At 40.8% G+C, this 27,327-nt stretch overlaps 2 protein-coding genes across 2 annotated transcripts; both read right to left on the bottom strand.

Annotated features, from left to right (window-relative positions):
* Positions 1-154: 154 nt before the first annotated feature.
* Positions 155-21,561, bottom strand: cers1 (ceramide synthase 1). Its single transcript, XM_079575415.1, has 7 exons — positions 20,608-21,561; positions 7,893-8,052; positions 6,163-6,343; positions 5,259-5,420; positions 5,048-5,195; positions 3,613-3,770; positions 155-2,771 (listed from the first exon to the last, which is right to left on the bottom strand). The coding sequence occupies exons 1-7, from the start codon at positions 20,854-20,856 to the stop codon at positions 2,729-2,731; spliced, it is 1,101 nt and encodes a 366-aa protein (XP_079431541.1). The 5' UTR covers positions 20,857-21,561; the 3' UTR covers positions 155-2,728.
* A 1,197-nt stretch (positions 21,562-22,758) lies between these two features.
* On the bottom strand, positions 22,759-27,123 carry cope (COPI coat complex subunit epsilon). Its single transcript, XM_079575249.1, is given in 10 exon segments — positions 22,759-23,051; positions 23,756-23,830; positions 24,224-24,292; positions 25,806-25,961; positions 26,043-26,124; positions 26,243-26,302; positions 26,304-26,540; positions 26,621-26,721; positions 26,805-26,867; positions 27,016-27,123. Coding segments are annotated over 10 exon segments (999 nt in total). The 5' UTR covers positions 27,118-27,123; the 3' UTR covers positions 22,759-22,997.
* Positions 27,124-27,327: the final 204 nt, after the last annotated feature.

Here is a 27,327-nt window from a genome sequence, read left to right as displayed (position 1 = left end):
CTGTGTGGTACTTTTTATTTATTTCTATCTGTGCACTGAAGTCTGATTTGGTCTTTGCTGTTAAATTGTCGACACAACTTTAAAACTATGATAATGAATTGATTTGAAATAAATGATCACAGACCTGTTCACTGGCATGTTTTTATTGTATGGATAAATAAAACATTAACATTGGCTGTTGAAATAGTATTATAAAAATGTTCCAATCATGTCAGACTTACAAATTTACGCTATACAGTTCTAACAAAATGGGGCAATTTTCTGTTTAAGGGACACATTTAAATTAGCTAAAATAAACAATTTTTCTAACTCCATAAAATCAAATTCCCTTTACGGTTGTATTTCAATGCAAGGACAATAATAATAAAAAAATGCTAATAAATTACAGTGCAATTTAATTAAGGAAAAACGGGCAAGGCTTAGTGCCCCTCCACACACCCAAAACCCACAAGATCCTGCCACTTGGGTCAATATTTTGGCACAATCAAAGCATTGATGATAAAACTTTCTGTAATAGGTCAAAGTATAGGACCCAATTCCGTCACTCCGTCACAACACTCAATGAGAGGCACTAGTTCTATGATTCTGATTAGTGATTAAGGGGGAGTTCTTTTTACATGTAGGTCTGTGTTGAAAATCAATTATCTATAAAAGAATTTTAGCAACACTAAATGAGTAAAAGTCACTTAATAGGGTACAACAGTTGTCTGGCTAAAACCAAGCGTTAAAAACAGCAGCTTAAATGATATGAATTATGAAGCAATGTCGCTCTATGGAATGAATAGTATTTACTTGAAGATGCTCCCTTTTACATACAACTGTATATCAATGTTTTTTCTTTAAGTTGCTTGGCCGGAGTTGGGCTCACTGATGCTGCTGCCTTCACGCCTGGTGTCATACAACAATGGATGGATCCAGGCCCATCTAGTCTCAATCTACACATAGAATATTATCAGAAATGTATCTTGTCACAGTAGACAAGACCACATGAGTCCAAGTCCTATGTGAACCTTGGGCTGAAGAAAAACAAAACCAAAAAAAAGCCTTGTAAATAAGATAACGCATGGTACAGAGCTCATGTGTCATGTACTGGCGTTGCACTACAGTGATTCGGGCCAGCATTTACATCCAATGCTAGATCCAGATGTGAGTGATGGTCCCTGGATATCTGGTCATAGACGATTACTTCATATAAAATGTAAAAATGACAGAGCTGCTCTCTGAGACGAACTAGCAGCAAAAATAAAAGCAACCACATGAACTACAAGAGGTCGAAGAGGTGAGTGCTAAATCAGGAGGACGCTGTGGAAGACACTAACGGTCACTTCTCCAGCAGAGTGCATCTGTGGCCTGCTCCAGCAGCACAAGCATGCTGTTCATTCAAGCAAGAGCTCCAATTTGATCATGAAGAGTAAATAGATCCCTTGTTTCAACAGGTTAGACGTTTGTTCCCACACGCAGATTAAACCAATGAAACCCAGCCACTGAAATAGTCTGTAAGTAATTCGTACAATATTCACACAGTTTATGACAGTATGAGCTGCACATCAACATTTAGGGTTGGCTTTCACTTGCCTGTTTTACAGTCCGTGTATTCAGTGGTTACAATAGCTTTCAAAGAATAGGTTTGGACATTAAAACATTATTCTTACATAGCTAATGGGTTCATCATTTGTTTGTCTTCATAGAATCTCCAGAATCATTCCGTCATGCATTCCTGAATACCATAAATTGTGCATACATAGGGTTTTATCATACTGTTATATTTCTACATAAATGTACGATATTCTTATATTTAGACACAATAGCGCCGTCACCAATGAAATTAAAAATGTTGATAGAAATTGTTAACACTGTTTGAGTATGAAGATGGTTACCATTAATCAATTCAGGCTATTTGCTGTCATTAAATCAGCAGTAAGCTTGCATGCCTTCATATCAGTGCAGCATCAGACGCTTTAGCAATGTACACTGAGAAAAGACTACAAACAAAAGGCTCCTATACTACACAAAAATCCCAAGACTGTTGTTCATAAATGCTAAAATCAAACAATTTACTATAGTTATTTACTCAGCAGCCTTTTTACATAAACATGTTCACACACACCACTGTGGTGTTTTAAGTTCATATCCGTCAAGGACACAGTACTGAGGCACCGCCACGACCACTAACTGTGCGCAATGATATGAAAATCAATACAATGTGGTGAAAGCAGCAGGCAGTGCTGGCTGCTCTGCTTGATGAGTATACAACAGTGTTCATCTGTTTTTTCATTTCAGCTTCGCATGGATGTCACAAAAAAACTGCTGAAACGAAGATAAAATCAGGGGACAGAGTCAACTCGGGCCAAATACTGTTTAGTTACCCAGTTTCTAAGTAAAAAGCAGCTCTAGAATCCTACATTAACACTCTGGGTCACACATCTGTCTAAGAGGGGAATCACATCCTGTGCATGACAGTCACAGCCCAACACTGGCCACCACCTGTCTGCCAAATGTAAAGTTAGCAACAATAAGACAAAAATATTACCTGAAAAACAAAACATTCACAGTGCTCTAAAATGCTGAGAACAAAATTACACGTTTGTAATGAAAACATATAGAGTAAAAAACCACTGCGTCCAAACTTGATCCTTCCTTTTTGTCGCTGTTTGACGCGAGTGGTCCAAAAAGAGCATCTTCTGTCGTGTTTGCAGCTTATTGCCAGGTGGGGGAGACAAAAAGCTTGTTATAGATGCTTCTCCTTGGTGATCCCGTTCTGCACATGCTTCCTGTGGAGACAAAGGAGGATGAGAAAAGGGGCTGTATGAGCTTGTCAGGAGAGGTGATCAGCAGATGTGAAGCATTAGCAGAGAGAGGCTATCAGCAGTGTTCAAGGCCTCTCCGATAAGGATAACACATAATCACATCTTCATACGCTGGAGGCTCTTTGATCCCATCAGCCACCTCACCACAGAAAACCACAGGGACAATAGCAGGAATTGTTGTTTTGTATCAAGAAATGTCAGTGCTTGATTGACAATTAATTTGGTATTTGGTTTGGTCATTTCCATTTATTTATTTTTTTGTGATTTTTCTTTTTTTTTTTTTTTTTTACCTTCAATGACCTTTATTTACCACACGTTTGGGGTCAGAGGTTACAACTGCTTTCTTTTTTTTTTCTGAGAATCAGTGAAAAACATCTGGAAGTGAACAAAGGTCGGCGCAGTAATCATCAGGTATCAGCTCAGGGTGGCCTGATAAAAACATACCAATCTATACGTGCAGATAAATGTGCAGGTTACACAGTATGTTTGCCGATACATGTTGTTCTCAGGGCTGTTCCTGAGTAACCTCTGCCTGTGTCAAAAGTCATTTCAGTCGTTTGAGAGCAGGTTCATGAGGTTCATATTGAAGTATCGCACATAATCACAATTAGACAATGACAGGCCTTGTCTATGAAGTAGCTCATACCATTAACAACTTGCTTATTCTTGACTTCTTCCACAAATAACGCCCTTTAACTGCTGCTGCTCATAAAAAACAATCTCTGCATTCAGTGAGAACCTGCCAATGCAAGCGCTGCCCCTTTCTACCTCACTTCATGTTAAGAGAAAAGGTGCTGTGGCTCACCCCTGGGCAGAGTTGTGATGTCCCGCATCACCAGCTTCTCTGTTTTCGGCCCGAACGTCTCTGTGCGCCCCTGCCGCCGCCTTCTCCTCCTCCTCGTACTCCCTGACGTCATTCACCTCCTTCATCTTCAGGACTTTGACGACGAAGATCACGATGAACTGGAGAGAAAATGTGCAAAGAACAGAGAGGACCAAGTTTCAATGCCTGCTACATATTGAGAGTGCTACAGAAAGTTACGAGGGAGCTCCAGCGCCGCATGTGGGCGGCACGGTGGTGCAGCAGCTAACACTCGTGCTTCACAGCTAGAAGGTCCTGGGTTCGATTCCCACCTGGACGGGACCTTTCTGTGTGGAGTTGGCATGTTCTCCCCGTGTCTGCGTAGGTTTCCTCCGGGTACTCCGGTTTCCCCTACCACTAAAAAATATGTACAATAGCTTCCCCTCTGGGGCCAGGACTCCCCTGAAAAAGAGATTCTTAATCTCAGTGGGACGATCCTGCTTAAATAAAGGTCAATTAAAAAAAGAATGATGAAAAACTACTAGATTTGCACAAAGAAGTTGTTTTGTGAAAATGCTTAAAAACAAAAAACAAAAAAACAGTTTTAATAATTTATTTTCCTGGAGATAATCGTTTATGCAGCAGAGGTGTCAAAGTACTGGCTTTATGAACCAGACACACACACAGCAGCACAATAATAGTTACCCCTAAAATGAAGATAACTTTTAAATGTTGTTCTAATCATTATGAATGATAATAATCTCTTCAATTCATACAGAAACCCAAAGTGTATGATATGTCCCTATGTGAGGATAAATCTTGGCCTCATGCCTTTGCATTTCATTCACATGCCACAGATACTTTGGTATACCTTGGCAGTTTTTCAACATCTGTGCTGACTAGTGATGCGTGGATTAAGAGTTTTTTTCAGTCCACGGCGCCCGCATTTGGAGCAGTTTCTTACCCACACCGCCCCGCAAGCATGAAAAATCACGCTTTATACAGTCATTTTGTCTGAAAAGGTGCGTGAAAGTTGCCTAAAACTATCAACGAGAGGCAGCAATGAGACGTAACAAGGAGTTCTTAATTTAATGAAAGTTTACATAATATAGCAGTCTTGGAGTGTGTCTTGGTCATAGCAGCCTGGTTTAGTTTTGTTATTTTTGACTTTCCAGGCAAAACTCCAAACAATTATGAAGTTCCTTGAAGGGAGTGCTTGGAACAATTTGTATTTGGGCGCAGCGGTTAACACTAGAAGCAAGAAGGTCCCGGGTTCAATTCCCACTTACCACCACCAAGTATGGAGTGAGTGTAAAATTGTCTCATGTAAAGCGCTTTGTGACCATGTCTGTGAAAGGCACTATACAATTAAAGCTCTTCTGTGGATTTCATGAATGTATCAAACACAGACTGGAACGATTGGTATTTGTTTCCTTACCAGAAACCAGTATACGTTCATGAGCAGCAGTGCAAGCAGCAGAGCATTGAAGAAGAAGTAGAAAGGAATGTTTGGTACGGACTGCAGACTGGACACACATGTAGCATACAGAACTTTCAAGGGAAACCAGTACAGGCGAAACCAAAACCTGCAAGAGAACAAAACGTCAGAAACACGACCCAAACAGGTATATATTATATCAGCTCTTTACCATGTGATGCTGAAGCTGACAGAGCCCATGTTGGACAGTATGTCGTTGAACAAGAAGTAGCCGCCGCCTCTAGACTTCAGGTAGACGTTGAGTTTGGTGAATTCAAGTTGGATGTCATTTATGTCATGCAGGAACAGCACGAGTATACCTATATTGTGGTATCTAAAGTAGAGAGATACAAACATACACAATAGTTACAAAAACACACGTCTGCATTCTCTTGTTTCATTGCCCTTCTTATTATATGAGCTTTTTAAAACAAAGGCAACACATTCTGACTGTATAATGTTCAAACTCTAACCTTTACAGGTAATACCAGATTGTTTTGCTTACAAACAATGAAGCATGAGAGCATGTCAATTCTAAATGGTTAACGTGTGGTCCAAACTCATTGCCAACTTTCCTACATTCCTATATTCACAACAGCGAATTAGTTTTTTAATATCAAGGAATAAGCATTAGTTTGTAGCTCTGCCTCTCTGATGTTTGATGCAATGTTTAGACAATCATGTGGTAAATATAGTGGTTAGTTTGATTAATCTGACGCTGAATGGTAGTGTTCTCGACGTAAAATTAGAAAATGTGATTACAATGTCGGTGAGTTGTTGTGTTCACCTGTAGCAAAGCTTTCAATTTGCCTTGTGCTTATTTAATTACAGGAAGGAAACTTGTAGGGTATTTTCAGCTTTATCAGCTTTATCAGGTTTTCAGTTCCTGTTCTGTATCTTCATGCGAACCCGATTTGTTTGAGGGTAGATCACTGTAGACATAGACGACCAACGGCTCTGATAATCATCGACGCACTCTTCAGTTACCTGCTGTAACTTTAATGCACACGCCTTATCTGCCAGGCTGAAATCAGTTGTTCTGTTTAACTAGGACATGTAGAGGAAGTAACAAGTACCTGAAGGCATAGGAAAAGCATATAAGAGCCAGAGTGATGATATGATGCACCACCATGACAGCAGAGTCCTTCCTCCACGCGTCCATGTAGACTGTGGCGTAGATGGAGTGACCGTAGAAGCTGCCCTGAATCAGGTAGGCAATGGCAATGTCTATAGGCACTGACATCCCACTCTTCCAGTCTGCATAAACGAAGAACAAACATGTTGACGCTGGATGCTATGGGCATTCAATAGCCAGGACATAGTTCGAACTCTTTGCTTTAACGTTGCTTTGTTACACACTGTACAATTAGTGAATTGCCCGTCTATAGGTGGCACTGCTGCAACATGAGACATGAAACACAGCTCATGAACCTAATCGACTCAGCATTTAGGCCCTTTGCTCTACAACAGGAAATAGGGTGATGGAGCTTTTTTGGCAAGATAACAGGCTTTTACTTTCATTAAAAATTCACCACAACAGTAAACAGAAAACAGTCTCAAATGATATACAGTAGTGTAGTGTTGAATGTGGTCACCGCTGAATGATGTTAAATGTGGTTAGTGGAATTGAGAAAGTAATGGACAATCTTCAGATTTGGCACCTGGGCAAACACTGGTGTCGTCTACATGTTTTTCAAGTTAAAGCAGCAACAAAGTAAATATAATGTTTGTTTGAAGTATGTTAGAAATGCTTAGGGGCTGAAACATATACAAATAGCCTCTGCGTGCGACCAGTTGGACACAGATGCGCTTTGGCTCAGATCAACACATAGTGAGCTACATACAGTGACTTCCAGGGGACACCAGATGTGAAGGGTCAGTCGGGGTAGTCACTGTAGCGTGACCAAAGGATCAGATTTACCCTGAAGCCTGAGACAGAGCCAGGAAAACAAGCCCCATGGCTGTTACATTTAGCTCAAAAACGTCTCGAATCCATGATGGTTAAATGGAAAGTTTCACTGTTGGAGTGAGGGCTGTGTCTACTGAGATGAGGTTTCTGTTGGGCCTCGTGTAATGTTTATTGATTGGTCCTTCCATCATTAAACATTGAGAGGGAGGCTGCTCAATGAACACTGCCAAGACCTTGCAGGGGAACTGGAGCTCCCATTTCACTCTCTCTTTTCTCCTCAGGCCCATCCCCAACGCCACCTTCATCCAAGATCAATTTTCACAATTTCTCACTGTGCGTCTTCTTAAGTCCACCCCCATTAATACTTCTGATGGTACAACTCCCTCTGACAGCGATTACAGGTGATGCAGCTAATAAAAACGGTCTTGCTCTTGTCAGCTAGGATCCGCTCTGCACTCAGAGCGATGGAAGTGGACAGCAACACCGACACCTCTGTGTCTGATGGAATAGGCAGCAGCCTTTAAGTGACTGTGCAGGATTATGACTGCGGTCCCCAGGGCATTTTTTACTGCATCCGTCTTGCATTAGCTCTGAAGCATGTGCCGTGCCCTTCCATCATCTTAACCATTATGGTCAAATACCTATTGCAGCTCATCACACACTTCTGCTCTTATCAATAATAATGGAGTCTATGTTGACAAGTTTCTCAAATTATGTATTAACTCATTACATTCACACAGGCAGTGGGTGGAGTGTCACACAACAAGTGGACACAACAGCAGTCTGCATTTGTGTTATTGCTTGACCTATATATATAAAAAGACATTGTAGTTTTCAACAAAGCTCACATTCCTATATGTTGTAATATGTTCGATGTGTGAGAATAAAAGACCTTACTGTAGAAAACAGAGGGCGGGTCGTGGAAAAAGGAGTAGGAGGTGAAGAAGAGCAGATAGGTGCTGTAGGACCACGACATCGTGTAGAAGACCAGCTTCCACGCACTTTCGGGCATCTTGGCAGCATCTTTGGGCATCAGCCTCCATGACTGTGCTAAAGGCTGCAGAGACACAAGACACTTGTCAGAGAATACAATGACACAAATAGATCAGCATTATAAAGTAAGCCACAAACCAATGGATATATTTACACATACAGCATGTTTTTTTTAATCAGAGCTAGCAACTTTGTAATTTGAAGTGCTATAGATCAGTAAAGAGTTTTAGTTTAGAGTGAGCTCCTCCTTAACATACAACATACTTTCACTTCCTCTGTATAACATGTTGTGTGTGTATGAATCAGCAAATTGCTCACGGCATGTATGTATGTTCATGCGTTGTAGTTGCGGTGCAAGCAGAAACAGAGGAAGTTGAGGATAAGACTTCTGACAAACTGATGAAGCAATTTATCAAGTTCCCGCCCACAGTCTCCTCTTCCTTTAACTCCCTGCAACAACTTTCAGCCGCACGTGTGTCTGCTGCTCTCGGTAACTGTCAGTCATGAAAAATGGGTAATGCAAAAACACGACAGTAATAACAACACCGGTGTTGTGGCAGAAATAAACAATGGTTCTCAGGAGGATAAATTAGAAGCAAAAGTTTTTGAACTTTCTGTATCTTTTGCTAATAGCTTTGCATTACATTTCTAAACACTTCCATCTAAATATTATCGTGTGTAAAACAAACTAATTCGCTCAACATGGACAGAAAGGAACAGAAAACACGGCTATGTCTCAACATTTGCTCCCGCTGCCTTTAGTCGCCATTGTTTTCTAAGAACTGATGGTCTGTTGCAACTCTAACTCTATCAATATAGTTCTACAATTGAATTAAATAGTGATACAGGAAGTGCTTTGCAATAAGCTAATAAATAAAGAATAAATAAAAGGGGGGTATAAGCACTCCTAAACAAAATGCAGACCTCCACGCACACACACACGCTGTAGGAGTGAAATGACACTGTGTAACCAGAGGAAGGAAAGTGAAAGATGCCCGGGTCAGTGATACAGCTCATTTCAATCAGGAGTTACCTGGCCCACTTGTCTACACGATCCAGCAGGGCTCTATACTTGATTGCATGACAAATTAATAGGGAAAGAAAAGCTATGGTGCAACTTCTTTACTCACGCTTATCATTTTTATGCAACATACTGTAGTAACAACATGGGAAGGAGGAAGCTGAAAGTTCTCTCATGTCTTGGCACTTGTAGAGGAAGATAAGCAAGAAGCACATGACCTGCAAAGAGGTTTCTGATTGGTCCAGCAGCAAACATGTGACACCTGCTCTGTACATCGGGACGGAGGGCAGTGGATCACCGGAGGACACGTCTCACTTTGTCCAGCTGCACCAGAGCCTCTCCATCGCCCCATCCACAGAGTTTCACTGCTCTGTGTCTCCCTCCTGCCCGCAACATTTATTTATAGAAGCCAGCTGTCAGCACACAGCACAGGCCACCCCCCCCCAGTCTCTCACCGCATCACCCCTGACACACTAAAGCGAGCCCACGCGCAGTCACGCACTAATAGGATGTGGCTCATTACACTTACTGGAAGCGCGAATAATAAAGTAAGTCCCATAATTATGTAGACATTTAAATTTAGGAACAATTTAACTCAAAGCTCTTGTAACTTGTTCATGAGTGTTTTCAGACAATTGTAACGAATCATATTCATTCTGGAAATGGCACAGTGTAACAGGCGACGCTGCAACAATCCCCCTCACACCAGCTGTAAGGATGCGCTACATCTTTAGTATACTCCACACAGTCTCACAAATACCACAACGCTTTCATCATGTCTAAAGTATTCAGCCCCTGTCCTTCACAATCACTGGTCTCTCCATATTCTGGTCACACCAATCAGCAGGGTCTTTGCTTCAAATGCAGATTGTGACATTATGTAACACTCTTGTTTGTGCCACCAGTCCAGCCTTTCACTGTGTCCAGTTCCAACAGACTTAACCCTTTCGTTTTCCTATAGGAGGTGAACGAGTCTGAATCACACTCACTCCAACCACTGGCAGCTCTTTCTGAATGTGTCACTTTCTGTTTTACAAGGGGCAGTAAAATACAGAAAAATTCAGTCTAGTCAGTGCTACTAAAATTGAATGTCATTTCAAGGTGGTACAAATGTGACGTATTCATTTTTTTTGTACGAGCTGAGACAGTTGTTTGTTACTTCCAAATCCAGGACCAGGAGCTTCTCAAAAAAAACATTTCCTGTGGTAGCACAAGATCAATCCAATGCAGCCACCATTCATTGTTTTGATTTAACACTATGTTGTTCACGCTCCGCCCTGTATTTTCAATGGAGGGGTTAGAATTAGCCACCAAAACATCTCAACAAGCATGAATAATCAAAACCATTCGGTTGACTGACAACTATTTGACCTATTGTGAAGAATAAGAACTTCCTTAGGAATCTTAATAGTGTTTTAATTTGACGCAGCAATTAGTGTAGCTATGTTATTCATATTTCTCAGATTTCACGTACTGGACGAATCACAATTTTTTCAATGAGCACAAATCCTACTTTAGGAAGTTCATTTTAGAAAATGCTGCTGGTAGTCAGGGCTAACTCCCCAAAAGAAAAAAGTTAAGACCCCAAGAAGTCCTCATCATGCTGGTTTTGTGAGACCACTGCCGTTTCAGAGGCGGGGAGTACTCAGTTACATTTACTCGAGTAAACTTTTAGAAGAAATTGTACTTCTTAAAATAGTTTTAACATACAGTACTTTTTACTTCTACTTGAGTAAAATTAGAATTAAGTATCTGTACTCTTACTTGAGTAAAACTAATTTCCCACTGTGAGTAAATATTTCTAAATTAGATGTAGTTCGCCTCGTGCTCCTCGTTCTTCAGGATTATTTGAGTTTTTCTGTTTTTTCTGCCATTTTTGGGGAATTTTCTTTGGAAAAATCACGATTTCTATCACGTTTTGTTTCACACAATTTATGGCGTCATTGAAAATAAAGTAAAATTTTCTCCACATACATTTTTACTTTTACTTTTAGTAATTGTTTGGGCCACTACTTTTTGCTTGTACTTGAGTAGGATTATTTGAAAGTAACGTAATATTTTGGCTGCTCTCTCTACTGCCATAGAAACTTGGATAACAGGAAAAAGGTCATGTGACTGAAACTCATCCATAGAATCCAAAGAGAAAGCTGACATGATGTTATCACCTGACTGGGGAGAAATTAGACGGGGAGTGTGTGACAGGAGCTGCTGTGAAAGATGATGACAAATGAGCTGTTCCCGTGGCAACCATGCAGTGATGCTGCAGAGGCCTACAGTGGGGCTCACAGCTCCACTTTGCTCCCGGTGCCCTTCCTGGAAGCAAGTGATGAGCGGGTGAATGAGCAACCAGTGCTGGCCTGTTGCATAAGAAGATAAAGTGGGCTAGTGAGTCAGGACACAGACTCGTGAATGGACACGCTCAATAAGTCATTCCTTTAGTGCGGTCTGGTCTTGACTCGACTGACATCACTGGGAGTCAGTCAGAAGCAACACACTAAAAAATAAAATACCCCGATTAAAAACAACAAAACAAAGGAAATACACAAAAGCAATACTAAAAATGTAAATAAAAGGCAATGCAGACAACGCTGCTACACCTCTAAATGACAGACTTAAAGCCTCCATTGTAATTGGAGAAAAGAGACAGCTTTGCATTTATGGCGAGTCCCGAACGAAGAGGCAGCTGTCGGGTTTGAGGTGAGCCACAGGGAAACTTCCTTCATTTCACAGTGTGAAACAATAATGGGAAATGTTGCTATTCATTTAAGATTTAATCACAAAAGCTTGTCAGACAATACTTGAGAAGATTACCGTACCTCCTGCTGCTACAACAGTGCATTATCATGGGCAGACATTAACATATGGTCAGCCAAATAATAGACAAGGCCTGCTTAAACTCCTTTTCCTACCACTGTTATAATAATAACAACGGTGGCCCCTGCTGACCGCCCTGCAGGATGTACCATTGTTGATGTTACAGTATTTAACCTCTTAACCCGAGTGCCTTTTCCTCCAGTTCGGCTTAACCTAAATCTAAAAGCTTCTCGACTCTAGCTTACAGCCTATAGGCCAGTGTAACGCGTAATTTGAAAGAAAGCTGGCTGTAACTTTTTTGTAGTTTTTGGCACGTTTTTCCCCCCCACATTTTTTATGCATTTCTATTGTGTTTTCGTCCCTTTTTATGGCGCTTTTTGGTTTCTGCTTTATTGTGTTTTTGTCGCTCTTCTGTGGCCTTTTTTTCTCGCTTTTCTGGCATGTTTTTGTCACTTTTTTTTGCTTTTTTCAAGAAACTTTTAGATTTGGGTAAACCCAAACTGTAGACTATGTGCTCAGTTATGAACCTGTCGTTTTGTCTCATCCAGGATTTGCCAATTCTGAAGTTGCTCTAAATGGAAAAAAGCTTCTCGAATAAAAGGCAAAACATGTTGTTAAACGTGTAATAAGAATAAGATAATGTAGGCCAGACAATTTTGGATAAACTTTGCCACTATTTAGTTACCAGTTTGTAGTTAAGCAAAACATACAAAAAATGTGTGAAAATAACAATGCATGTTGTATGAAATGCAAGGCACATAACTGACAATAACTTTATGCATAAATCGAAATTATAACAGATTAGCTCAATTAATCTGGGAATTAATTATGCAAAGACAGAAACGCATTGCTGCACATTATAAACACTGCAAAGTCACAGACTTAACCATAGACCTTTTCCAATTATTGCAGTGCTCATTATCTAGTTGATACAGTAATATTTCTGTGCTTGGCTCAAGGCTAATGACATTGTTGACATCATTAAAATCTTTTCACTGTAAACCTGGTTTGCGAAAACAAAACAAAAACAGAATAAACATTCAGAAGTTTGGGCACCCAGGGCAATATCTTTAATACACCACTGTATAACAACAGTCTAATCTGCAAGCACATCTAGTTTATCATCTGAAATTATAACCAATAATAAAGCTTGTGACACTACAGTGGCTTCAGTTGGCTCCACTCACAACACTGCCCAGAACGGCTTGGGCTTTTAGCCTATTTATAGTGCAACATGTTTCAGTTCTGTATTTGTTCAGCCTAAATTTAATGTGTGTGTCCTTGTGTGAAGAAGAGCCAAAAGGACTGCCCTACATGCACCAATCTGAAGGAGGCCAAGACAAACAAAAGCATTACTACAGCTGCGCACCTTTCATTTTCAAATGTTCGGGACAGCGTTACTTTTGAATGCTGCTTTGCTTTTACATCCTGTTATTATTACCTGTGTATGGGTGAGCTTTTATGCAGCCTCCAAATTTTGTTTTTAAATCAAAGTAATTTAATGTACAAATAGGTATACTATGAGGTTTTAGTTTTGTTTTGGACTCTGCTGATTTATGTCTTTCAAATTAGCTTCCCATCAGTCATGTGACCACCATTTTGAATACCGAAGTAGAATTATACAGTACTACAACATGTAACAATAGCTCTACTCAGGATATAAATGAAAGATAACTGATTGACAGTGGCATTTGTATTTACTCGTAGTCATTTCTTAAGAAGATAACAGAAAAAACACAGCCCCAGAGAGCGCATGTTTATGTGAAGAAACCAGCGAGTCAGTGTTGATGCTGCTCAAGACGTTAGCATGCTACCGGTCAGCTCCGACCTCTCCAAGAGAAAGCCCTGAACCACACTCCAAACATCTAGCCTTACAACAACATGTGACAGAGGTCAGAGCTGAGCTCTTACTGTAGTATTTCCTCAGTGTTCACACATGTGTTTATCGTGCTGTAGCCAATAGACAGTTGCTAACTAGTAGCATGCTAACATCTTGAGCAGCTTAAACACTGACTCAGACTGAGACTCTGTTGACATGACAAACCCAGAGAAAGGTTTTCTGTTTAATAAATCCTGCTGTAGCTCGACAGACACAGCGCTGCTACATCTGCCACAAGCTGGTTATATCACATAAACATGTGTCTCTGGGGCCGTGTTTTAACGTTATCTTCTTGAGCAATGATTACGTTGACATAGAAATGCCACTGTCAACGAGTTGTCTTTCATTTTCATCCTGTTGTACGACATGTTGTAGTACAATTCTACAATTCTACCGGAACTATGTGTGATGTCATTGGAAACGCATGTATAGACTATAGACCATTGAAAAGAATAGACGTCTCCTCCTCACCCCTTCCCGCTTGTCACAATGACTACACTCGAGGGGGAAATCATGGCAAGTTTACAGACTCCCCCTCCCCAGCTCTGACAAAGCATGTTTCTAAAAAGGGCAAAAGGGCGGGATTTTCACTGTAGACTCGGCCCTTGTGTGACGTGTAGTTCGCGCTGCTCCAATGCAAACGATCCGGCCCTCATTAGTACAAGATTTCTACTTTTTTTGTAAACGAAAACCAGCCTGGTTTCTTTAATTGTTACTAACCCAGCGTTATCACAGGACGAATATCTCGCTGTAGAAAGTTTAAAGGAATAGGCCACCGTTTTTACATACTGAGATATGTTCTTACCTGAGCTTTGACGAGTTCTTTAGGACCTGTCTGATCTTCCCCCGTGCCTTCAGTCACGTAAACACAGCGCAGACGGCGTTAGCATTTAGCCTCTCCCTCTCTCCACTATAGCTCCAAAACAGGCCAAGATAGAAGCTACCAAGCTCTTCCACGTCTTCCCTATTTAAATATTATGGTTACGTGAAGTGTTACACTACAAAGTATAATTACACAAAATTAAACAATGTGGATTTTCTAAGCGGATAAAAGGGGGGACTATATTGTAAGGCGTAATAATACCAGGAGTGATTTGGCATCCGCACAGTAAAGTGAAGATTACTGCGCGGATTTCGAACTACTCCCGGTATTATTACGCCTTACAATATAGTTCCCCCTTTTTATCCGCTTAGAAAATCCACATTTTTTAATTTTGTGTAATTATACTTAAACACGCCGTCTGCGCTGTGTTTACGTGATTGAAGGCACGGGGGAAGACCAGACAGGTCCTAAAGAACTCGTCAAAGCTAAGGTAAGAACATATCTCAGTATGTAAAAACGGTGGCCTGTTCCTTTAAGAAAATTAGAAACCAGGCTTTAAAGTTGTTTTTATCGTGTCTAAAGCGCAATGCATTCCATTGGGGAACTAGCGGCGATATGGAGGTACTACAGCAATGGCGGAGCCTCTAGTGTTTTCGTCACAAAGCAGAGCAGCCAGCGCCCTTTGGTATAGACGAGACATTTTTAAAATGACGGCATCGGTCAGTCACAATCGACAAAAATTGTCATCAGCCTGAGAAAACCCCCAATTGGATGACCTCTACTAAGTAAAATACTACTTCCTCTACTAATGTGGACAGTTTCGTAACTAACGCAAATGTATTATATGTAGCACACAATAAGCAAGGTCCACTGACTGTGTCTGCTGTGAGACCACAAATAGACAGTTATGAGACATACGGCAGTTATTCATAATGTAGCATCAATGCCAGTGGCAACACAGAAAGAAACTGTATCGAAGTCTGTCTGGTTTGTCCCCAGCAGCGGCAACTATGAAGATTATAATTGTCCTCCCACAGATAATCTAAAGCTGGCACTGCACACAACACTTGCCCACATGAACTCCAGGCAATGCCACTTAAAAAGTACAATATTGAAAAACAGAAAGATCTCAAGTGAAGCTCCCATCGATCATACTACTGTTGCTTACAAAAACAGAGAAGACAGGGAACAGTTTATCAATATATTCACATTATTTAAAGCAGGATATAACTCACATCACAATGTAGTGTTATTGACCAGTTTGGAAATCTTTTAGCCACAGACTTGCTAAATTCATTACTGCATAAAGGCGTATTATCTTCCACTACTGTATTAAACACTAACTTCTATTATTAAATGGGTGGAGCATTATTGAGTCAGACATGCAAAGTATTACACAAAATAGTTGTACCAAGAAACAAGACACTGTGTGTTAGTAATCGGATTTCCTCCTTGTAAGAGTAAGGTGTCCCTCTGCGTCTACTGCATGCTGTGTATGATGTAGAAGGAAGTGTTTAACAGCGTTGTACATTTCTTTATAGCCAAGTCATTTTCAGCAGATCACCCTCATAATCACAGCCAGATGCTAGAGGTCCCACTCTAGAAATCAACACAAACGAGCTGCGTGTGGCTATGGAGAAGGACAGATGAGGGAAGAATAGCAAGTTGTGGCACGGCTGCTATGGCAATAATGTAAGCCCAAACGGGACAGGTTGTGACTAAGGATGAACAATTTGGAAATTTTCAGACAGTTTATTAGTTTATATAGGATTAGATTTGTAATTAACACAACATAGCATAACAGATAACTGTAGAGAAGACTGGAATTTGTAGTGGCTGGAAAGATACATACTGAACATGTTGCAGGGGTCTAAACCAGAGGGTTATCAAGGTTTATACATAACAAGTGACAAATAGGGTATTTCGCTCTATGCTTAGGACTGTGCAAATAATCAAATATAAAATAAAGCACAGTCAAAATCAAAGGCCAATTGCTATTTTTCAGCTTCCGGCACAATCCTGTGGGAGTAACAGCACATGACATGGATCTGCATTGGAGGGACGACATGAGCAGACTGGAATTTGTTGTTTTTAAAGCGGTGCTAAATAACTTGTTAACTTTAAAAAATAATTTCCGCAGTCCCTCTGGGGGTAAAACAAGTGTTGATGGGATGATAGGGGCGTCCATCTACCCCTGGTGTCTTTGGCCAGAAAACCACACTGGCTTTCCTGTTGGAGGCCCCAATACACACTAATGGAATCACGAAGAAGAAGCTAACAGGCAAAGCTAACTGCTAACAGTATTTACAGCCAAGTTTTGATCGAATAAAATTACCTTTATTATGTAATTGGATGTACAATATCCCTCTCTCCCTTTGTCTTTTCTGTCAGCGTAGTATTTGCAATTAATGAGTAAAAAACTTAACATGCAGTGATGCGTATGGCCTCTAGGGGCATGAGTTACTTAGTACTGCTTAGAGCTGAACGATATGGAAAAAATTTCATATCTCGATATTTATGCCAGATATCTCAATATCGATACGACAACGATATATCTTTCAGCCCTAGTACTGCTTTAAGCTGAGGTTTACTTTTCCATGTTCTTGCCGTATTAGTAAAAAGAAAATGTAATAATGAAGAAAAAATCTAACTGAATCAAAATCAATCAATGAGGTTGAAATATGCCAAATGGACCTGCCCCGTCCCTGCAAGTGGCATTATGCTCCTTAATTGATTCTAGCCTTTGCCGTTTCATTTCCTATATGACTGTTAAGACCATTAAAAGTTGAAACATCTGAATAGCTACTTATCTTTCAGCCTGATAGGACGACATAAAGATATCCAATTTTAATGTGTTATTTGAACACATGCAGCTCTCTGACAAGCAGTTGATGACGAAGCGAATATCTACATTTGCTTCATTTGGCCACAGTGCTGTTGTGCACTGTATAAAAGCGGCCTTGTTACGATTTGACAGCTGCCAAGTGAGAAGAGTATTGAGGCAATCTGTTCGTGTTGTGCAATGTTCGGAAGAAAAATAAAGCACAGCAAAAGCACTAAAAGTGGAAAACATAGGAGGCTGAAGCCACTCGTCAGTGGTCAAGGCTCAAGCGCCCATTCCAGCTGACCAGAGTGCTGTCCCGCAGACACACACAAACGGTTCACAAAGATTCTGCCTGCAGCTTCAGATGGAGAGGACTTTACTTTCCAGAAACACCACAACAACTTTTGTGGGTAAAATGGCAAAGATTCAACACAGGGTAAGCAGCAAAAAAGTTATAGATGCCATCGAAGGGTGTGACAAAATATATATTACATTGGAACATTTAATCTGAGAGTACTGTAACAATATGACAGACTGATGTATTGATATACTGGTATGAAATGTATTTTTAAACTTGCCAAACATTTTTGGCAGCACTATCAACAGAGAGTACAGATCAATATTGCAAGCAGACATAACAAACAGGCCTCCCATTCGTGAACGCTGAAGTTCCTTACGGGATTGTGTAAAATGTATGACACAGTAGCACACATTGATGACAAGTCATGAGTCACTAACAATATCCAAAGATCAGCCTAATAACTCACAATTAGTGTCAGAAGTACAAGCTGCTTTCACCTGAGTGGGCACTTTTGGCTGAACGGATGGCACTTCCTCTGACCACAAATCCTGTATTGAGTTTCTTCTGTGGCTGCAATGCACAACAATGAGCAATGGAACCAGATCTGGGTTCTGTGGTTGCGGGTCTTGTCCAACCTCTGGTGCGTTCTCATATGGAACAACAGTGGGGTCTGAGGTGCTCCAAGGCTCTGCAGTGAGATAAGTGCTGCAACAAGGCTGGGGCTGGCTGCCACCCGGCTCTCTGCTCTGTCACAGTGTGACTGAGACTGTAGCGCACATATATCTGGACCATTATGAGCTGCTGCTGTTGCTGTACTGCAGCTCAGAGCACTTGGCCACAGCTGAATTTGTTCATCTTCCAGCACTGTGTTGTTTTGACTTCAAGTTAACTACAAAAGTTGCTGATTTGGTAGTCTTCATTGGAGCATGAATACACTGACCACTTCTGCTACAGTGGCCGTCTTCTTCCTCATGTTGCTCATAAGGCGACTCTCAGTCATTTCACATCGTAATATCAAATGACGCAAGCACATATTTTTAACAATATTAAAACATCTTTCAGAAACAAGGAGCTTGTACCCGGCATAAAAGGAGCCACTCCTCTTCATTTACATATTTGTGTGGTAAAATGCTACTGTCAATGGCAAAAACAGATGTGAAGTGGCTCATCAATATGCACTTAATTAAACCCAGAGATAATTGAACATCACAAAAAAAACGATGTACAAAAGCCATCACCACCCCCATCGCTCCTTCACAGATGCAGGGTATAAGCAAGGACCCATTGAGGATCCAGGATCTCCTTCATTTGGCTGAGCACAAACTCCACGGCAGACACAGGGAGAGGAGGCCGCTCTGGCTCCAGGTGCTGACCTCATTTCACAGCTCTCAGTCAACCAGGGTAAAGTCCACTCACTGTCACTGTCGCTGCCAACAACATGACAACAGTGCTGAAAAACAAACTCTTTCCCTTAAAACTGAATTTTGTAAGCTGGAAAAGCAGAGCTGGTTTTGAACTAGGTCAAGTTTCATTCTTCAAACGTGACTGTAAGTAACAAACAGGAAGCTAATTATTTTTATCTGCTCTTCAGGCAAATGGATCAAACTACAGACAAGAATGTGAAACTTCAAAACAACTTTAAGAGCTGAAAAGGATCCTTGACTGTCATAACATTTTTGAAACACTCTCATTGCAGATGTAGCTGTTCAAATGACCTACATGTACCCGTGGCTATAGGACCTCATTTTGATGTGGTCATAAGACAGGCATTGTACAGCGAATCATCTCTCACATGGAGTTCATTCCTGCCTGTGTGAGAGGATGTTTAATCATCTCACAAAACAAATTTACTCTCAGTGTGTTTACAGAGAACAGAGTGTTTTGTATGTGTCTGACTCAAAGAAAGGATTTAATTAGGTTTTGATGCCTCATTCAACTTGATAAATGTGCTCATTCTCTTCATAGCTTTTTATCTGCACGGCATTATTTGCATGGCCATTCACCACAGCTCTGACCTAATGGTGAACCTTGTGCCTTCAAAAAGATATATCCTCTACACAGTGAATGCTTTTCCATGGGAGTCATATGTACTAGTGCAAAAGTGGGGAAGAAATCTCCTTACATCCGTTCGCGGGACACATCTGGATTTAGACATGACTCAACGCTATAGCATCATCATCGTAGGCCGCAGTTGCCCCTCTTGTACCCCCACCCACAGTTAGTGAACATGGCACAAGTCTGAGGCCTATCAAATGAGCCCCTCCCTGACAAGCAGCACATACAGGGTGGAGATACTCTGGGGCGCATCATAAGCAATGCAGGCACTGGGCCACATGTTTGGAAAAATGTATCATATTCTCCCATTAGCGGCAGATGTTTGACTTTACTAAAGAAGACACTAGTTCCTTTTGAAATGAGAGTACACTGAAGATTATCCAATGTGCTATAACTGTGTGATTACAGAAAACACATGTAATTTATTGTTGATATTTTGTTAACAGTTCATCTTTAGAATAGCTGGTTGGTCAGAAACCCCTGGATTCAACAAGTCAGAGCTCTAAACATTCTCAATAAAAGCGAGCAGGTGAAGGACTTTCACATTGCCTGCACAGCACACACTACAGAGCACATACACTAAGTGGTGGGAGATTTGGTAGTGAAGTCAAACTTTCACCTGTTCATAGTTTATTACCAGTTTGTATTGTTTAGGTTAATGTTTTCTGTGCTTGGCTTGGACTGGGCTGTGTTTCCTTGCTTGTCAAACATTTCTTACCAAGTGCAACCCTCTCATTTAACAGTTTCCGTGTTAAAATCTATCAGCTATGAGCACGTGCAGCCAGTGAGTGACTCGCAGTTCTGCAGCTCTAATTAGAGGAATGAGCCACTAAGCCTATTTATGAAGGATGTAAATAAATTAACCTTATGGGATTGTGTTGGGAGTGGACTGCGATGCCTACCTTGAACAGACTTTCTGTCAGTCCCCGCCGGACCTGGGTCCACAAAAAGGCGCAGAAGAAGAACAGGGTGATTTCAGTCCACGTGATGTACGCGTTATCCAGGAGAGTCCTTTTGGAGAGCTCCAGCCCGCACGCACTACAGTGTCTCCATGCCCCGAACATGGATGAAGATGCCTTGAAGAGGAGCTCCAGGAATCCCGGCATGGGCTCCACTTCCAGCGGCCCATCACCCTCATGCTGACTCCCCATGGTGGTGATGATGGTGGTGTTGGTTAGAGATGTGACGAAAAGATGACCCTCAACAAAAATGATCCCGGCTGGAAAGATACAGAGTCCAAGCGGCAGAGTCCACGCCGTGTCACTAATCCGCCAACCAGCTTGCAACCTCACCTTAAACGCAAAACAGGCTTATCTAACCAGCTTACCCTCTTCAGCTAATTCTTTGTTTTCCATATTAAGACATGGCCCTCTGATAAAACATGTTAGTATATTGTCCATACAAAGAGCATGCCCACTGGGGTGTGTCTTTAGGGGTAATAATAAGCTATTTTTGAATTAGCTTTGTGTGGTTAATCGGACCCAGTAACGCCAGTCTGTCGGAGGTTTTGTCTGCTCATCATTCCGCTACGCAGGACTCACGAGCGGCAGCGCGCTCAGGCTAGCCTCTGAGCTAACTGGAAAGAAACGTAACGTATAAAAAACACACACCACCATTGACAGCCACCTTCAGTGAAGAGCGTGTGTCCAGTAAGTCAATAACAGATCAGGTGAAATATAAATATACATAGACGAGGCCCGCCTTCATTGGGGTTTCGTAGCATTTCAGCGCCAAGCCCCAGCAGCAGCAGCAGCACATGCGATTATTGTACCGCTATGCCGTCGGTTTCATCTCGCGTCTGTACGTTGTTACGCCGCCCCGCAGTTCCTCAACGCGGCGAAATCCCAACGACTCAAATCAGGGGGGGGGGGGGGATACTCAAGGGTAACAGCCCCAGCGAAGAGAAAATGTGAAATCAAGCGCTTCTATCCTTCACAGAGGAGGATACGGTGAGCTCTTCTCGCTCGCTTCTTCCCCGCCGCTGCTCTTGACCGGACCGGTGAGGGCTGCGAGCGGTGGACGCGAAGGAGGCGCGTTCAGCTTCAGCGACGTATCCTCAAATTTAACGAAGCGACAGCGGCGCGGTGGGTTTATGCAAAAATGAACAGCCGTACGTGGGGGGCGTGACGTAATACAGACCGCTATCTTTCTTTTTGAACACGCTGCTTGGACCTCTGAGGATTAAAAAAAAGAGAAAAAAAAGGATCGCTTAAAGAGACAGTGCAGCCGCAGAGTGATGTCTTTCACAAGAGAGTAGGTGAAACTCGGGGAATTAGAATATTGTTTAAAAAAAAAGTGCGTTTACATCTGTTATTCAACTTACAGGAACACTGTTTTTACACACTGAAAAACTGTTTCCTGAGCTTAGACGAGTTGATGCTGGTCTTTGTGCGTGCCCTCAGTCATGCAAAGCGACCAAACATGTTGTTAGCATTTGGCCTCTCCCAGTATGTTCCTATAGCTCCAAACGGGGGTGAAGTTAGAAGCTACCACGCTCTTCCACGGGCACGCACACAGATGGACAGGGACGTACCAACTCGTCTAAGCTCAGGTAAGAACATATCTCAGTATGGAAAAACAGTGGCCTATTCCTTTAAACTGAAGCTGATATGATAGACTCGTGACATGCAAAGTGAGACATGTATGTTGTTATAATTTTGATGGCTCATCTTGTAAAAACCCCAAATTAAAAATATCATACAATTAAAATATTTTGAAAATGGACTGTAAGTCAATAATCATCAAAGTTATAACAAATAAAGGCTTGACATATGTCGCTTTACATGTAATGAGTCGATATCATGTATTAGTTATACATTTTAAGTTGAATTACAGAAATAAATGAACTTTAGAACCTGTAGGTCACACGTTTTTGTTTTCGATTTATTTGTTGTTATTAATCCGTGTTCAAAGTGCCATGTTATCAAAGTCGCCTATGGATCAAGAGTGGAAACAATAATCCATCATCACTCGCCGTCTCTTTGTCCAAAAATAAAAGTGCAAAAACACAGACAAAAAACACGACCACAACATAACAAAGGTTTTGATGGGTAAGTATTTATTTTGGTCACAAAGTAATTTAGCTGCGAATTTAAAACATTATGTCTGAAACGTGGAGCACAGTTGGAAGAGAATGTCCTGATACACAAATATAAATGTGCAGCTTTTTTTATATATATATAATACAGCCTAATTTAATCTTACACAAACAAGTTAGATGAGACAAAAATATGCAGAAGTAGAACATCAAGACTAAAATGTTAATAGTACAGCTTTCCCAAGAGCAAATGTTTCATGCCGTAGCCATTGGGGCGTACTGCATCGCTAGTCTGTCAAACTCATTCTCCTGGAGAAAAACAACAGAAAGAAAAGCAGTTAATCGACAGGAAGGAAAAAAAGCATTTAATTCCATTTTAATGCACTGACACATACAGTACACTGGTTTACACAAATACAACAAATATAAGCATTATTATTTCTTAAGATTTGTAACCAATAAGACGGAATGAGGGGAAACTTGGAAGTAAAGTAAATCCAAAGTAAATTGGACACAAGGCACAAAAATTTCGCAAAAAGTTGTAAAGCTGACAGAAAATAATTTGAACCATATTTTTGCTTTATTGATCAATTCATGGATTGATCAATACAAAAAAAACATGACATTGCAATTCCATTTTCAAAGTAAGTAGATTTGCGGCTTGTAGGAATAAAATGTCATGTTTTTTTATTGATTTCATTTTGGCACAGTTAATCACATTTAATGCCCTTTAATGCCCTGAGGAAACCCTGCATGACGATAATGTACAAAAAGTAACAAAGGCCAAAGATACAAAGTTGAAGGTTTTCCCTTTGGATTTGTTCCAAGAACATCTGCTACAGAGTCACAACAATCATGTGAGGTAATCGAGTCATTCAGCCGCAAGTTACTGTTGGTGATTTTGAGCACATGCATTGAAGAGGGGGAAACGCAGCCTATGTTACAATCATATCTAGACTCTACTTGAAGTTAGGGTTAGTTTACATGGCAATGAATCAATTAACAGGGTTTACCTTGGCCAGATAGTCTTTCAGGAATGGATGACTTCTGTGTGCATCTTTGAGTTGAGATAGATACCGGTTGGTTACCTGTAAAGAAGGCACAGAACAAACCGCATAAATGAACACGTAGACAAAAGTAACTATAAAAATAAAAAAATCACTTCAGCTATAATCACAATAATGTCATGATGGCTTCAAATGGTCAATGGTCACATTCTGGTGCAATACCACTGTATTAAGTCCATCGGAAACAAAATCAACTATGGAGTCCTTATCTTATGAACTCTTGACTTGCAATTTGAAGAACTCAAACACAGCAATAAACCCCGAGATATGCAACCAAGACTCGAACAATCACACTTGATTAGATAGAGCAGTTGGGAGTTGGTCAATGTATGTTTCCTATGGTTGCAGAGATTTGATTGGTTCATATAGACGAGTTGTACGAGATTGTTAGCAACCTTGGGTCCAAAGTCTCACCTCAGGTGCTTTTCCCAGGTGTTGAGTCAGCACTATGAGATTGATCAATGTTTCAGGGTGGCTGCTATCCTGAAGAAAAAAAGAATAAAAATACAGATGCATGATATGAAGTCTTTTAAACAGCACAACGGTCTTAAAATGCATTGTTAGGGAAAAAACACAACAAAGCAACACCGTTATACAAATATTTCCACCCTTTCTTTCAAATAATCAGATTAAATATAAATGACATATTTTGTTGGAATGGTTTTGCAAGAGTGGTGCCCACTATGTTTTAAGTTAAGGTTAAGATTAAGGTATACTTTATTGATCCCTGTAGGGAAATTTGTTCTCTGCATGACCTATCCTCAATGCCACTGGGTAACCTGTATTAGCAGTGGGCAGTGTAGGCGATGCTTGGGGACCCATGTGGACCCAGTCTAATGGTCGAAAACACTCTACTTTGCATGTTTTTTGTGGTAGAGGAAACCGGAGTACCCGGAAGAAGCCTACGCAGACACCAGGAGAACATGCAAACTCCACACAGACAGGCCCTGTCCAGCCAGCAATCAAACCCCAGACCTATTATCTGTGAAGCATGGGCGCTACCGTGCCCCCCATGCATATCGATTTGCTCCATTTATGCATGCTGAAAGCATAGCTAACTGCAAAATTCTTAATCACTTTTGCTAGGATTTTTTTTTTATGATTCATTCATTCATTCATTCATTTATTCATTCAGTCGTTTATTCAGTCGTTCATTTTGTGAGGGACCATCCAAAAACAGCTTTTATTCACAAAGGAGTAAATGATGCCATCTAGTGTTAGAATGCTATAATGATTAGGGGCAACAGACTTAAAGCAGCAGGCCACTGTTTTTCCATACTGAGATATGTTCTTACCTGTGCTTTGACGAGTTGACGCGTACCTTGTCTTTAAGCATGTGCTCAGTCACGCAAAAAGACCAAAGATGTTGTTAGCATTGGTGTGAAACAGGTGTGAATGTAGAAGTGACCAAGCGTTTCGCTTTTTTTCCCACGGTTACACGAGTAGTTACACGATCCAGTTACACAAATTTAAACATTAAACAAGTACCCCTTTTTATCCGCTTAGAAAGTAACTATACTTGGATCGTGTAACTACTCACATAAGTGTATTTGAACATGGAGAACGTGGAAGAGCTTGGTCACTTCTAACTTCACCCCATTTTACCTCTCAGAGGAGCATGGAGAGGCTAAATGCTAACGACATCTTTGGTCTTTTTGTGTGACTGAGCGTATGCGTAAAGACCAGACAGGTACGAATCAACTTGTCTAAGCTCAGGTAAGAACATATCTCAGTATGGAAAAACAGTGGCCTGTTCCTTTAACGACTGTGAACCAAAAAGACTGAATCTCTTAGGACGACAAAAAAATAATGATGTTGATGAAAAGCACAGATCTTTCCAGCTATAGGCATAGCTATGAAGTCTAAAAAGAGTTTTGCATTGCACAATAAAATAAAATTAAAAAAAACACTACACATTTTGTTTGACCCGTTATCATAATCCTAGAGCACACCTCCACTGTATAGAAATACCATTTATTATCCTCTACTCACTCACCTTGTCAAGTGCCTCTTGTAGGACTCCTTCAGCCTCTTCCCATTTGTTTTGGGCCATGTAACAGGCTGCTTGCCCATTGAGGAGCAGGAGAGTAGTGGAATATTTATCAGACATCTCCTGGAAAATATAGTAAGCATCCTGCAGCTTCTCTCCCCCCTAAAATAAAAAAATAAAAATAATATTGTATCATTATGCTGTCAAATTGTCATTCATTATAATTATGATGTGTTTACTTACCACAGCAATGTTAACCCATGCTGTGGCCAGCTGGGTTAGAGTAGCATCTTCGTCCTGTTCTTGCATCTTCTTCAGTTCTTTCCTGTAAAATTAATCAAATAAATAATGCTGTGAAATTAGAATAAATACAAGTACCTTTATTCTATCCAAAATAATTATAGTCTGCGTAAGTGAGACACACTCACTACACCTCCTCATACCTTGCTAGGTCGACACGATCCAGGCTGAGCATAGCCTGAATGCTCATAGCCATGCTGAAAAGGATGATTGTATACAGTCAATGTAACAAAAACATGGCAATCTGGCACAGTTTGTTTTTTTAATGATATGAGTAGTGTACCACACCATTCGAGACTCTCTCCTTGATGCAAAGTCCTCAGAGCAGCATCCGTATTCATCTCATGGTAGTAGATGGAAGCAGCCATGAGGAGGAAGGTTGTGTTGGCGGCATCCATACTCTTGGCCATTTTTTTATCCAAATCAGAAACAATTGCATCCCTAAACCAAAAGCAGCAAACAAATGGTTAATACAATTTGGAACAATAAGATTCTTGAATTATTAACAGAGACACCAATACCTTTTGCTTTCACTGGACAAATATTCAGCAAACATGCGAACAGCTTGAAGCTCTGGTGGAGAGTTGGCCTTTATGTCATCCAGGACGACGGCATACTTTCTCTACAGTAATAATCATATAAGCACTGAGCAAACAAGTGATGATATCAGACGTGACAACAGAAATCTGTAGTTGTATCTGTTACCTGGGCAATGTAGGCTCTGTACAAAAACATGTCTCTTTCAACCTCCTTCTCGGGAGCTGAAGGCTATAAAACAAACCAAAAAGCAATATTTATAAAATAGGCTAACCTCGGTATGATGATATAGCGTCATAGCCAAGTTGCTGTTACAGTGTTCTACAAACTTTGCATGGTAAAACTATCACCCTATAAATGGCTTATTGGTCTTACTTGCCTTTACTTTTTGAGCCTCATTGATGCACTGTTGATAACTGCCGATATAATAGGCATTTTTCACATCGAAAAGCTCATCAACATCACCCTGCTGCGCCGCCATGTTGACTGCAGATTTCCTGACACGTAGCCCGTAGACGTCATCTTCCGGCCGCAAAGGATCATGGGAGTTGAAGTTCACAGTCGCATTAGGTCCCATAACTAAGGATGTATGACATTTCTAGCATATTTATGACTTTGATTAAATTAATTATATATATTTGTACTTAGAATGAGCTATGTGCTTCACTTCATCAAATCGCGAAGGAGCAAG

The sequence above is a fragment of the Gobius niger genome (assembly GCF_951799975.1).
Source record: "Gobius niger genome assembly, chromosome: 17".
In the NCBI taxonomy this organism is placed as follows: domain Eukaryota; kingdom Metazoa; phylum Chordata; class Actinopteri; order Gobiiformes; family Gobiidae; genus Gobius; species Gobius niger.
Note: the sequence above shows the minus strand (reverse complement) of the source record. Positions and strands in the feature narration are given on the sequence as shown.